The sequence below is a fragment of the Aythya fuligula genome, chromosome 29, assembly GCF_009819795.1.
Source record: "Aythya fuligula isolate bAytFul2 chromosome 29, bAytFul2.pri, whole genome shotgun sequence".
NCBI lineage: Eukaryota > Metazoa > Chordata > Aves > Anseriformes > Anatidae > Aythya > Aythya fuligula.
Window position 1 is genome coordinate 1,914,112 of NC_045587.1, and position 12,170 is coordinate 1,926,281.

Sequence of the window (12,170 nt, forward strand, 5' to 3'; positions counted from 1 at the left end):
CCGCCACACCCATCATGGCCGCTCCCAGCAGCCACATCCATCATGGCGGCGCCCACCAGAGCCACCCCCAACATGGCAGCGCTGCCCCCCCCCCCACCCCCCCGCAGCCCGGGACCCCCCCGGCTCCTCCCCGCTCCCCGCTGGGACCTGGGACCCCCGAACCCCGTCGGGAGGACCCGGGGGGGGCTCGAAGGGACGACACGGGGCGGGGTCGGGGGGGGCTGCTCCGTTTATTGGGTGGCACCGGGCGACGCTGGGCGCTGGGCAGGCCCCGGGGGCAGGGGCGGCCTCGTAGGAGGGGGCGCTGAGGGGTCCGGCTGGGCCCAGGGGGCTGAGGGGTCCTGGGGAGGTGGCAGCCCCCTGGGGACACGCCAGCCCTTGGGGACAAGCCAACCCCCTGGGGACAAGCTATTCCTTGGGGACACGCCAGCCCCCTGGGGATGAGCCATCCCTTGGGGACAAGCCAACCCTCCGGGGACAAGTTATTCCTCTGGGGACACGCCAGCCCCTTGGGGACAAGCCAGCTTTTTGGGGACAAGCCAACCCTCTGGGATAAGCCAACCCCCTGGGGACATGCCAGCCCTTTGGGGATGAACCATCCTTCTGGGGACACGCCATCCCCCTGGGATAAGCCAACCCTCTGGGGACGAGCCATCCCCTAGGGACAAGCCAGCCCCTCATAGGATGGGGCCATCCCTGTAGGGCCAAGCTGTCCCCTTGGGGACAATCCATCCCCCTGGGGACAAGAGACAGCCTACAGCAGAGCCATCCCCGGGGCCCCTGTCCCACTGCGAGCAGTTCTGGGTGTGCCTGGCCGAGCGCTGGCACACACACGCGTGTCCCCACGTGTTGCCAGAGGGTCCTTCCCTGGGGCACGGCCAGCAGGGCCGGGGGGGGGGCTCCGTGTCCCGCGTCCCCCCGCTGGGGTCGGCAGCCCCAGGGCTACGCCGAGCTGGGGGTGACGTGCCCGTCGCTGGCCTCGCTCCAGTTCACGGCCCACTCCTTCCTCTGGATGGTGCCCATCTTCTCCTCGCGGTACTGCTGCCGCTCCTCCCGCGGGATCTTCACGGCGTGGTACTGCGGCACGGCCGGCGGCGCGTAGCGTGCCCGGCGGAAGAAACCGAGCTGCGGGGAGCAGGGGGTCAGCCCCAGGGGCTGGGGGCAGCCTCGGGGGGCTCAGCCCCACCGGGCGGCACGGGCAGGCAGGCGGGATCGGGTCCGGCTCCACATTCTCACAGCTCTGTGCTTCCCCCAGATGTCACCATGGGGGCATGCACGTTGCAGCGGCGCTGCAAACCCTCGCACGTCTGCGTGCCAGCACGGCACGGGCTGGCTCAGCACTGCAAACCCTGGCACGGCCATGCACCAGCAGCACCGCAGGCTCCTGCCCTGCCACCCCGCCGCTGCAAACCTTCATTTGGTGCTGCAAACCCTGGCACAGCCACACGCCAGCCCTGCAAATCCTCGCACACTCGTGCACCAGCACAACAAACCTTGGCACAACCACGCACCAGCACTGCAAACCCACACACACTCATGCAGCAGCGCTGCAAACCCTCGCACAACCACGCACCAGCACTGCAAACCCTCGCTCCCTGCTGCCCTGACACTGCAAACCCTCTTTCTGCCCGCCCCACTGCTTCAAACCCTCGCACAGCTGCATGCAGACACCGCAAGCCCTCATCCCTCCGCCTGGGCACACTGCACTCCTTCGCACACCCGTGCAGGGGGGGCTGTGCGCCCGTGCGCACCCGTGCTGGCTGCTGCCGGCCCGGGGAGCCGGCCCCGCGTTACCGCTGGCCCTCCAGAGCCTGCTTGTCCGCCTCGGAGGGCTGCAGCCTCCGGCGGGCCCGGTAATAATTAGTGGTGTAGCGGGAGGTTTGGCTGCTCCGCTTGAAGAAGCCGCACTGGGGAGGAAGTGAGAAGGTGAGGCTGGGCACGGCACAGCACGGCACTGGGCATGGCATGGCACAGCAGTGCCCTGACACCACGGCACCGCATGGCACGGCGTAGCAGTGGCCCAGCAGCACGGCGTGGCATGGCACGGTACCAGTAGCATGGCACGGCCAGGGTTGTCCAGCATGGCACAGCACCCTCAGAGCACCCCGTGCCACAGGGAGGGGACACGTCCTGCCGCAGGGACCCCGTCCCCCTCGCTCACCTTCCAGAGGATGAAGACCAGCAGGGCCAGGACGAGGATGCCGGCCAGCACGGCCAGGAGGATGACCCACCAGGGCACGCCGCCGGCCACCGCCACGCCGGGGTCCAGGTAGATGGTGACGGGGATCTGGGGGCGGCAGCGTGGGTCAGGGGGTGGCGGGGAGGGCGCCGGGTGCCGGGGGCGTGGGGTCAGACCTGCGTGGAGGCGTCCTTCAGCACCAGGTTCTTGATGGAGGAGGTCACCGAGACGCTGGCGCGCACGATCAGCTCCACCGAGGTGACGGCCAGGAACTCCTGCAGCGGGGGCACCACGGGGCAGGGCTTGTCCTTGTCCCCGTCCCCGTCCCCTGTCCCCGTTCCCTTTTTACCTCCAGGAAGGTGCTGTTCCAGAGCCGCCCGCGGGCGGTGAGCACGGCGGCGCGCTCGAAGCTGTGCAGTGGGCAGCGGAACGCCAGGCAGCGCGCGGTGCCCTGGGCACAGTCCTGGGGGGACACGGGGGGGGTCACAGCGTGGCCACGCACCCCAGGACCACCCCAGGACTAGGAGCACCCCATAAACATGAGCACCCCGATAGCAGGAACACCCCAGCCCCGCTCACCAGTGTCACGTTCTTTTTCCTTTCTGCGGGCGCTGGCACCCGCCAGGACCCCGCGGCGGGCGCTTCGGTGAGCTCAGTGTCCCCTGGCGGCTCCTGGGGGACAAAGGGCTGGCATGGAGAGGGGACAGCCCCCCCTGCGCCCACCGTCCCACTCCACCCCCCCGCCGTACCAGGGCCAGCAGCAGCGGGTTGGCAGCGGGGCTGCAGGACGCCCGCGGCCCCGGTGCCGCCGCCAGCTCCAGCTGCAGCGGGTACAGCAGCCACTTCCCATTGCTGATCTCGTGGGGCCACTGCAGCGTGAGGAAGGCCGAGCCCAGCGTCTTCAGCGACTGGCCCCGGTTGGAGACCTGCAGGGGATGGGGTGTGAATGGGAGCCGGGGGGGGGGGGTGGTCGGGGGGCACGGCTGAAACCCACCCCAAAGCCCCCCAGACTCACCGTCACCTCGAAGCGCACAGCGCTGCCCACTTGGCTCTCCCGCCGCACCGCGCTCTCGCCCCGCACCACCCCGCCGAAAAAGAGCCGGGGGGGCACGGCCACGCTGCGGGGACACAGTGGGGGGGCTCAGGGGGATGTGGAGAGGAGGGGGGGGCCCCCCAGCCCCCACCCCACTGCCACTCACCCCGTCACCGAGAGAGGCAGCTCGATGACCACGCGCGCCCGAGCCACCACCGGCTCCAGCCCCGGCTGCTCGCTGATCCTGGGGAAATTATGGGGGTCGTGGGGGGGGGGGGCATCGCTCTGAGACCCCCCCAAGCCACCGGCGGAGCCCCCGCCACCCTCCCCAGCTCACGTGGACAGGGCCAGCTCCACCGCCAGGTCCGTGGTCTGGAGGGTGATGCCCAGGGTGCTGAGGATGAGGTAGAAACGCACCTGGGGGCACAGGGCGAGGGTTGGGGCCGGGGGTCCCGGGGGGGGTTGTTGAGGGGTGGGGGGGGGGCTCAGGGAGCTGCGCCCACCTGGGCTCCACGTTTCAGGGGGTTCCCCAGCTCGCACTCCACCTGCGAGCCGTTCTGGTTGGCGAGGCAAACCACCGGCTTGTCCTGGGGGCAGAGAGCGGGGACCTGCTGCGGGCACTCCCCATCCCCAAACCCCCGGAACCAAACCACCCCAAACCCCAGCACCTCTGGGACCAGCCCCATCCCAAACCTCAGCATCCCCAAGGACCAGACCCATCCGAAACCCCAGAAACTCTGAGACCAGCCCCATCCCAAACCCCAACACCTTCAGGACCAGCCCCGTCCCAAACCCCAGCACCTCTGGGACCAGCCCCGTCCCAAACCTGGGAACCATTGGGACCAGCCCCATCCCAAACCCCAGCCCCCCAAAACTCCCCCCGCATCCATCCCCATCCCACCCCCTCAGCACCCTCAGTCCCATCCCCATCCCTCTGCACCCCTGCGCCCCCCAGGTCCGTCCCCACGGCTCTGCACCCCCAAAGCCCCCCTCCCTCGCCCCCCCGCCCATCCCCTGCCGCACCGAGGGTGCCCGGCCGTCATAGGGGCGCACGGCGGAGTAGGGCAGCTCCTCGGGGAAGGTGGCGGTGAGCACGGCCTCGTGGGCATCATCCCCGTCCCGCTGCGGCTCCGCGGGGTCCGAGGGCAGGTTGGTGACGTGGATCTCCAGGGCCACGTCCTTCTGGTCGCTCATGGCGAAGATGGCAGTGCCATCCTCACCCCTGGGGGGGGTTGGGGGGACAACAGCCCCCAGTGAGCCCCCGCCGGGCGTCCCCTCCAACCCTTTGGGGTGAGGATGTGTGGGGTGGGGGGGGGACGCCCACCTGGGCAGGGGCACGAAATCGGCGTCCCCCAGGCGGGCGCAGAACTGGAAGTGCAGCTGCAGGTTGCTCTGGCAGATTTTGTCGTCCCCACAGCCCTGCTTCAGAAAGTGAACCTGCGGGGGGGGGACAGGGGACACACACAGCAGGCTCGGGGACACCTCGAGGGTGGCAGAACCCCCCCCCCCAAAGCTGGCCCCGAGCGGGATGGCTCCTCACCTCGGTGCGCTGGCTGCTGGGCTGCTGGGGGCTGAGCACGGGGGACAGGGGGGGCAGGGTGGCCCCCCGGCTGTGCCGCGTCGCCCCCCGGTTGTGCCGTGTGGCCCCCCGGCTGTGCCGTGCCGCCCCGGCCCCCTGGATGCCGTAGGCGAGGGTGACGGCGATGGGGCGCAGCTTGTCACGGATACTGTCCTGGGGACAAGAGAGAGGGTGAGGGAGAGGGGGGACACGGGATGGGGACAGGGGGGGGGACAGGGATGGGGATGGGCTGGGAACAGGGATGGGGATGGGACAGGGATGGGACAGGGATGGGAAAAGGATGGGACAGGGACAAGGATAGGGACAGGGATGGCACAGGGATGGAACAGGGATGAGGATGGAATAAGGATGGCACAGGGATGAGGGTGGGCTGGGGACAGGGATGGGGACAGGGATAGGACAGGGATGGAGATGGGATGGGGACAGGGATGAGGATGAGATGGGGATGGCACAGGCGTGGGAACAGGGACAGGGATGGGATGGAGACGGCACAGGGATGGAACAAAGACGGGGACAGGGATGGGGAAGAGGACAGGGGTGGGACAGAGTTGGCACAGGGATGAGGACAGGGAAGGGAAAGGGACAAGGATGGGGACAGGAGTGGGATAGGGATGGAGACAGGTTTGTGAATGGGATGGATTTGGTGACGAGGATGGGGACAGGGACAGGGACAGGATGGGGATGAGGACAGGGACGGGGATGGGGACGGGGACGGGGACAAGGAGCCACCTGGAGCTGGAAGGTGGCTTTGACGCAGGCGCGGGCGTGCTGCCGGGGCAGCTCCACGGTGTCGGACAACTGGTGCTCGGGGTCCGAGGGACGGCGGCCGAGGAAGGCGACGCGGGGGGCATGGCCCAGCCGCCGCCGCTCCGTGTCGGCGTCGAACACGTACTCCAGCACTGGGGGCAGAGGGACGGGGCCGTGCCGGGGTCCCCATCACCCCACAGGGGTCCCATCCCCTCTGTGGGGGACACGCAGCCCCCCAGGACCCCCCCAGCCACCCGTCCCCACTCACCGAGGCGGGGGCTGTAGCTGGCCGGGCTGGCTGTGTAGCTGAAGCAGGCTCGGATGTCCACACTATAGGGCCGTGGGGCAGAAGTGGGGTGAGACGGGGGGGCCCCAACACCCCCCTCGCCCCCTCCCCGGCCACATGGCACCCACCAGACGCCCTCCTGGTGCTGGCAGTTGCTCTGCTCCAGGTCGATGTTGGGGGGAACGAGGGAGACGTTCCTGGAGACGTGCACCACGGGGCGAGCCCTGCGGGGTGGGGGGAGCACGGTGGTGTCGGGATGGGACCCACTGGGGGCACCCCCACCGTGAGCAGCCCCTGCATGGGACCCCCCGGCTGTGCCGAGGGATGGGGGGAGCCTGAGGTGGGGGAGTAGGGGGAGCTGGGGATGGGGGGTGATGCTTAGGGACAGGGGATGCTGTGGGTTAGGGGATGCGCAGGGATGGGGGATGCTTGGGGTTATGGGGTGCTTGGGATCAGGGGATGGTTGGGGTTACATGATGCTTGGGGTTAGGGGTTCCTTGGGGTTCGGGGATGTGCAGGGATAGGGGATGCTTGGGGTTAGGGGATCCTTGGGGTTTGGGGATGCACAGGTGTGGGGGATGCTCAGGGTTATGGGGTGTTTAGGATCAGGTGATGCTTGGGGTTAGGGGATGCTTGGCGTTAGGGGATGCACAAGGATGGGGGATGTTTGGGGTTAGGGGACCCTTGGGGTTAGGGGATGCTTGGGGTTAGGGGATGTGCATAGATGGGGGATGCTCAGGGTTATGGGGTCCTTGGGATCAGGGGATGCTCAGGGTCAGGGTATACTTGGAGTTAGGGGATGCTTAGGTTTATGGGATGATCGGGATCAGGAGTTGCTCAGGGACAGGGAATGCTCTGGGATAGGGGCTGTTTGGGATCAGGGGCTGCTTGGGGATTTGGGTGCCCTGTTTGGGGCTGGGGGTGCCTGTGGCGGGCGCTCACCTGTACAGCACCACGGTGTCAGAGAGGGAGCCCACGAGCAGGTCGGGGTAGAGGTTCCCATCCACATCCAGCCCCCCCGAGAGCGCGTACCCGAAGGCCGTCACCCCCACGCCCTCCCCATCCAGGACCTGGGGACAAGGACGGCTGTGAGGCTGGGAACCGGCAGCGGGGGACACCGGGGAACTTCCCCCCCCCTCTGACCCCAATCCCTCACCTGCGCCGGCTTGGCCACGATGCCCAAGTTGCTGCCGTGATAGATGTAAACCTTGCCAGCACCATCAAAGGGGGCTCCCACAGCCAGATCTGGGGGGGAAGAAGCGGTGAGGGGGGGGACGCAGCAGCACCCGGGGACCCCAGAGCCCCCCCCTGAAGCGCCCCTCACCCTCGAAGCCGTCTTGGTTGAGGTCCCCGGCAGCGCCCAGGGCGATGCCGAACATGGAGCCGCGGGTGCCGTTGAGGCGCAGGGGGGCGGCGGCGTCCCAGTGCCCCGCCGGGTTGATGTAGACGTAGGCGGCCCCCCCGATCTCCTCCTTGCGCTCGAAGAAGTGGGGGGCCCCCACCACCAGGTCCATCCAGCTGCGGGCACGGCCACCGCGTCACCCCGTTCTTGGGGCCACCGCGCACGGCGGCACCGCGGATCCCCGGCACCGTGGGCACCGTGGGCACCGTGGGTGCCCCCCACCCCTTTAGTGCCCCCCCCCACCAGCCTCACCCATCGCTGTTGAGGTCCAGCACGGCCAGGGCGTAGCCGAAGGCGGAGGTGAGCTGCTCCCCCCGCAGCACGGCCTCGGGCACCAGGCGCTGGGCGCTGTCGCGGCGCAGGATGAGCACGGCGCCCGTGTGGTTGGCGCGGGGGGCGCCGCTCACGAAGCTCAGCTCCTGCCGCCGCGTCAGGCCCGCGCCCGAATCCACCGAGAAACCTGCGGGTGGGGGCGTTTTTTTGTCCTTTTTTATTATTTTTTGGGCTTGGGGGGGGTTGATTTGTACCCGGCCCCCATCGCCGTGCCCCGCCCGGTGCCCTCCGTCCGTCTCCGTCTCTCTCTCTCTGCTCGGTTCCCCTGCGTGGCTGGGGGCTCTGGTGCTTTGGGGTGGGGGGCACGGGGATGGGGATGGGGTTTGGGGGGGGTCCTGCTCGGCTCGTGCCTCAGTTTCCCTGCTCTGTGCTCCATATGGTCTGTACTTGTGGGGAGGGTGTGGCAGAGGTGGGGGGTCCTGGGTCCTCTTCCATGGTGAAGATGGTGAGGGGGGGGTGAGGACCAGCCCCCTCCCTTCCCCGCATGGCCAGAAGGGAAGATTTTGGGCAGAGAAAGGAAGATTTTGGGGGCAGAGCAGCAAGACCTGGAGCGCCCAGATCTCCCTCCCCAGCGGATGCAGAGCCCCCAGGGCCTTGGGGACCCCCCCACCCCCAGCCTCATGCAGCAGTGAAGGCACCAGACCCCCCCCAGCAGCACAGCCCAGCCCGTGCCCAGCCCCCCCAGCCCTGCCACAGCCCCCCCAGCCCCCAGGCACCCAGCAGGATGCAGCCCCCATGCACCCCCCATGCACCCCCCCCCCCCCCATGCAGAAACATCACCGGAGGGAAAAGCACAAGGACCTGGGGTGCGGGGGGGCCACGCCAGGCTCAGCACTCAGGTGGGACCCCCTGGAATCCCCCCCCACACCCAGTGTCCCCCCCCCCAAGCCTGGCGGTGCCCCCACCACAACCCCGGCACAGCGACAGGACACACGACCACAGTCAGGGCATGGGGATGGGGGGGAGCTGGGGGGGGGGCACAGGCACCGCACGGACCCCAAAGGGTCCCGGGGGCTTTGGGGGGGGGGGGTGGCACGGGGCAGGTGGGCAGGTCACAGCCACGCGTGTGTTGGGTTGGGTGTGCAAGGGGCTGTGTGTGCACGCCTGGGTGTGCAAGGGGGGGGTGCAAGAGGCGGGGGGGTGCAAAGCGAGCTGGGTGTGTGCACACGCGTGTGTCTGCGTGTGTCTGCGTGTGTCTGCGTGTGTCTGCGTGTGTCTGCGTGTGCCCAGAGGCTGCAGCAGCTCCGCTCTCCTCTGCTCTGCACAGACACGAGGGGGGGGGACACCGACACGACACGGCTCCGGGGAGGTGGCACACGGGGAGGAAGGGGGGGGGGGTGGCTCCAAAGGAGGGTGGCACACGGGGCCGCGGCGGTGCCGCGTACGAACCCAAGTAGCTATTCTGGGGCACGTCGCCGGCCGCGCCGGGCACCTTCTCGTTGGGGTCGGGGCTTTTGTAGACCAGCTGGTCGGGGTCTGAGCTATCAACGTTTGTCACAAACAACAAACCTGCGCCCGGCGGGCCGAGAGAGAAAGAGAGGAGGGGGTCAGGGAGGGCGCCGGGGTCGGGGCAGGCTGGAGCCGGGCTGGGGGGGAGGACCGGGGGGCTCCCCACGCCGCGCCGGGCTCCGCCGTGCCCGTACCCAGGTAGCTGTTGGCGGGCACGGGGATGAGCGAGGGGTCCTGGTCCTTCTCGCCCCCCGCTTCGTAGGGGCCGTCGTCGTAGCGCAGCGGGTCGAGGGAGCTCTGGTTAAGCAGCTCCACGCGCAGGTTCCCTGCCAAACCGAGGAGGGGTCAGAGGGGCTGGGGGACCCTCCCGGGGGGGGGGGGACCCTCCCGGGGACCGTCCTGCTGCACCGGGGACAAGAGGGGCGCTGGAGATGTTGGCTGCCCCGCGGCGCTGCGAGCACGGGGGGGGTCCTGTCCCCATGGGGCATCCCAAAGCACGGGCACGCGGCCGTGAGCACGCACACAGCCCCACGGCTCACCCAGCACCCACACGTGCACCCCACACACACGCGTGTGCACCCACAGCACACACACGCTCACCAGCACGTGTGTGCAAACCCAACCCACGTGGACACGCACCCGGCTCGCGCCCATCGCTGCGCTCGCACCCACCCGCACGTCCCCCCCCGGGGCGCCTGCCCACGCTCACCCTTCCAGTTGTAGGTGCCGGGGGCCCCGAAGAGGATGTAGTGCTGGTCGGGGCTGAAGGCGGCGGCCAGGCCCTGCTGGCAGAAGCCGAAGCGGTCGTGGCCCTGCGGCCGCCCCTCGCAGAACTTCCACTCGCCGCCGTCCAGCTCGTCGCGCACCCGCAGGTCCTGGCTCAGCACGAAGCAGCGCCCGATCACGTCCCGCGTCTCCAGGGGCTGCCGCACCCGGTTCCGCGCCTCGTACAGGTGGGCGCAGGTCTGCGAGCAGGGGGGGGCGTCAGGAGGCACCCCCGACACCTCTCTGCTCCCCACCGGTGTCCCCCACGTCCCCCCCCGCCGGGTGCTCACCACGATCTTGCCGCCGGCGCCCTGGCTCTTCACGCTCACCCCCAGCCACTGGTTCTCTTTGCTCTCTCTCTGCAGGTCAACTGGGAGGGTTTGGGGTGGGGGGGCAGCGTCAGCACCGTCATCCCCGTCCCCCCCATCCCCTCTGCCCCCTGCGTGGGGGGGGGGGCCGAGCACCTCACCTCCCTCGTCGATGGGCACCCGCCAGCAGTCGGAGAGCTCGGGGGTCAGCGGGCAGGCGAAGAGCCCCCCGGTGCGGTTGGCGGCTTGGCTGGGCAGCGCCGGCGCCAGGGGGGCCCCCACCAGCAGCCTGTAGGGACGGGGAGCCCCCCATCAGGGCATGGGCGTGTGGATATGTATCCCCCCCCCCCTCCCAGCACTGCCAGCTTTGCACGCTCGCCCCCCCCAAGCCCCCCTCGCCGCGGCCCCCTGCCCGCCGCCCCCGCGCAGCTGTCCCTGCGCTCCCACCCCGATTTCACGGCTGCAGGCACCGCGTGTGCCCAGCTCGGTGCCACGGCCCCAGCACGGCTCTTCCCAGGCCTTGGAGCACCCCGGACCCCCCTGGCCCCATCCCCCTGACCCCCCCCCCAACCCCCCCATGTCCCGTGGGGAGGGGTCTCAGCCCCGTCCCGCTGTGTCCTGAGGAGCGCGGAGGTGGCGGCTCCCCTGTGACCATGGGGCACCCCCCCGGCCTGTCCCCAGGGGATGGTGGCCTCAAGACACAAAGGAGCCCCGGGAGGGGACGGAGAGGCAGAGCTGGTAAAAATAAACTGGAATTCACTCAAAATAACTCGGCAGCAACATGCCCAAAAAAGGAGGGAGCCAGGAGCAGGCACGGGCGCGTCCCCCCAACCCGGGCAGTGCCCGGTGTGCCCGGGCCAAGGCTCCAAGTAAGGAGCTCGGGGCTGAGGCTGCCCCGGGGAGATGCTGGGGCTGGGGGGACCGGAGGGGACGAGCAGGGGGACACCAGTGCCGGTGCCATGGCCAGTGCCGTGCCCGTGCTGTGCCCAGTGCCTGGTACCATGCCCAGTGCCCGGTGCCATGCCCGGTGCCACGCATGGTGCCGTGCCCGTGCTGTGCCCAGTGCCATGCCCAGTTCCCGGTGCCGGTGCTCCGTGCCCGGTTCCCGGTGCCATGCCCGGTTCCCAGTGCTGGTGCCATGCCCGGTTCCCGGTGCTGTGCCCAGTGCCCAGCTCCCGGTGCCAGTGCCATGCCCGGTTCCTGGTGCTGTGCCTGGCACCCAGTGCCAGTGCCGTGCCCAGTTCCCAGTGCCGTGCCCGGTTCCCGGTGCCGTTCCCAGTTCCCGGTGCTGGTGCCGTGCCCGGTTCCCGGTGCCGCGGAGCACCGCACGATGCCAGCAGCTCCACAAGCACCTGCCGGGAGCTCGGCCACCGGGCAGGGCGCACGGAGGGCCCGGCGGCGCCAGGAATGTCGAGAGGGCGGCAGCGGGGGCCGGGCGGCTCCCACCGGCGCCACCGCGCTGGCGCCACCGGCCCCGACCGGGGGCGCACCGGGCGAGGGGTGGGGGGACAGCGGGACACCCAGGGGAGCTGCGGGACCCCCGGGGCTCCCCCCGCTCGGCTCCTCGCCTTCGTGCCCCCCCCCGGGGCCGGCGGCTCCCCTGGCACGCGGGTGGGCGTCCGGCGGCTCGGCACCGAGCAGGGCGCGGAGGCGGCGGGGACGGGGCTGGGGCTGGGGCTGGAGGGGGGGGTCCGGCGGCGGAACGCGCGTGTCCCCCCCACCCCATCCCCCCTCCCCAGCACCCCGGGGCTCCCTCCCAGCACCCCGCTTCCCTCCGAATGACCCCGGGGCTGCTGGAAGCGGGGATGGGGAAGGGGACCGGGGGGTCCCCGGGGCGCAATACCCCCCCCCCCCCACCGGGGGCTCACCAGCTGGCCGGCTCGGGGCTGAGCTGCCGGTGCAGGGCCACCGAGAAACCGAAGAGGCTGCCCTTGGCGCCGTCCTTCAGCAGGGTGCTGCCCGCGTCCAGGTTGAAGGCGGCGCTGCCCAGCAGCGCCAGGCAAAGCCAGGGCAGCCACCGCGGCCCCGCCATGGCTCCCCGCTCCCCGCCGCTCCCCGCCGCTCCCCGCCGCTCCCGTCCGTTCCTCGC

At 70.3% G+C, this 12,170-nt stretch overlaps 1 protein-coding gene across 3 annotated transcripts; it reads right to left on the reverse strand.

Annotated features, from left to right (window-relative positions):
* Window positions 1-219: 219 nt before the first annotated feature.
* Window positions 220-12,115, reverse strand: ITGA7 (integrin subunit alpha 7). 3 transcript variants are annotated; one of them, XM_032204832.1, is made up of 26 exons: window positions 11,950-12,115; window positions 10,243-10,370; window positions 10,064-10,143; window positions 9,718-9,973; window positions 9,203-9,334; window positions 8,949-9,068; window positions 7,479-7,686; window positions 7,149-7,342; window positions 6,981-7,069; window positions 6,767-6,894; window positions 5,953-6,048; window positions 5,807-5,868; window positions 5,521-5,690; window positions 4,753-4,944; window positions 4,537-4,649; window positions 4,236-4,434; window positions 3,716-3,799; window positions 3,550-3,629; window positions 3,379-3,456; window positions 3,195-3,297; window positions 2,929-3,105; window positions 2,759-2,851; window positions 2,529-2,642; window positions 2,356-2,454; window positions 2,162-2,287; window positions 220-1,125 (listed from the first exon to the last, which is right to left on the reverse strand). In XM_032204832.1, the coding sequence occupies exons 1-26, from the start codon at window positions 12,111-12,113 to the stop codon at window positions 943-945; spliced, it is 3,468 nt and encodes a 1,155-aa protein (XP_032060723.1). In that variant the 5' UTR covers window positions 12,114-12,115; the 3' UTR covers window positions 220-942. The 3 variants fall into 3 exon arrangements, with proteins under 3 accessions (XP_032060723.1, XP_032060726.1, XP_032060724.1); XM_032204835.1 differs by lacking the exon at window positions 9,203-9,334; XM_032204833.1 differs by lacking the exon at window positions 8,949-9,068.
* Window positions 12,116-12,170: the final 55 nt, after the last annotated feature.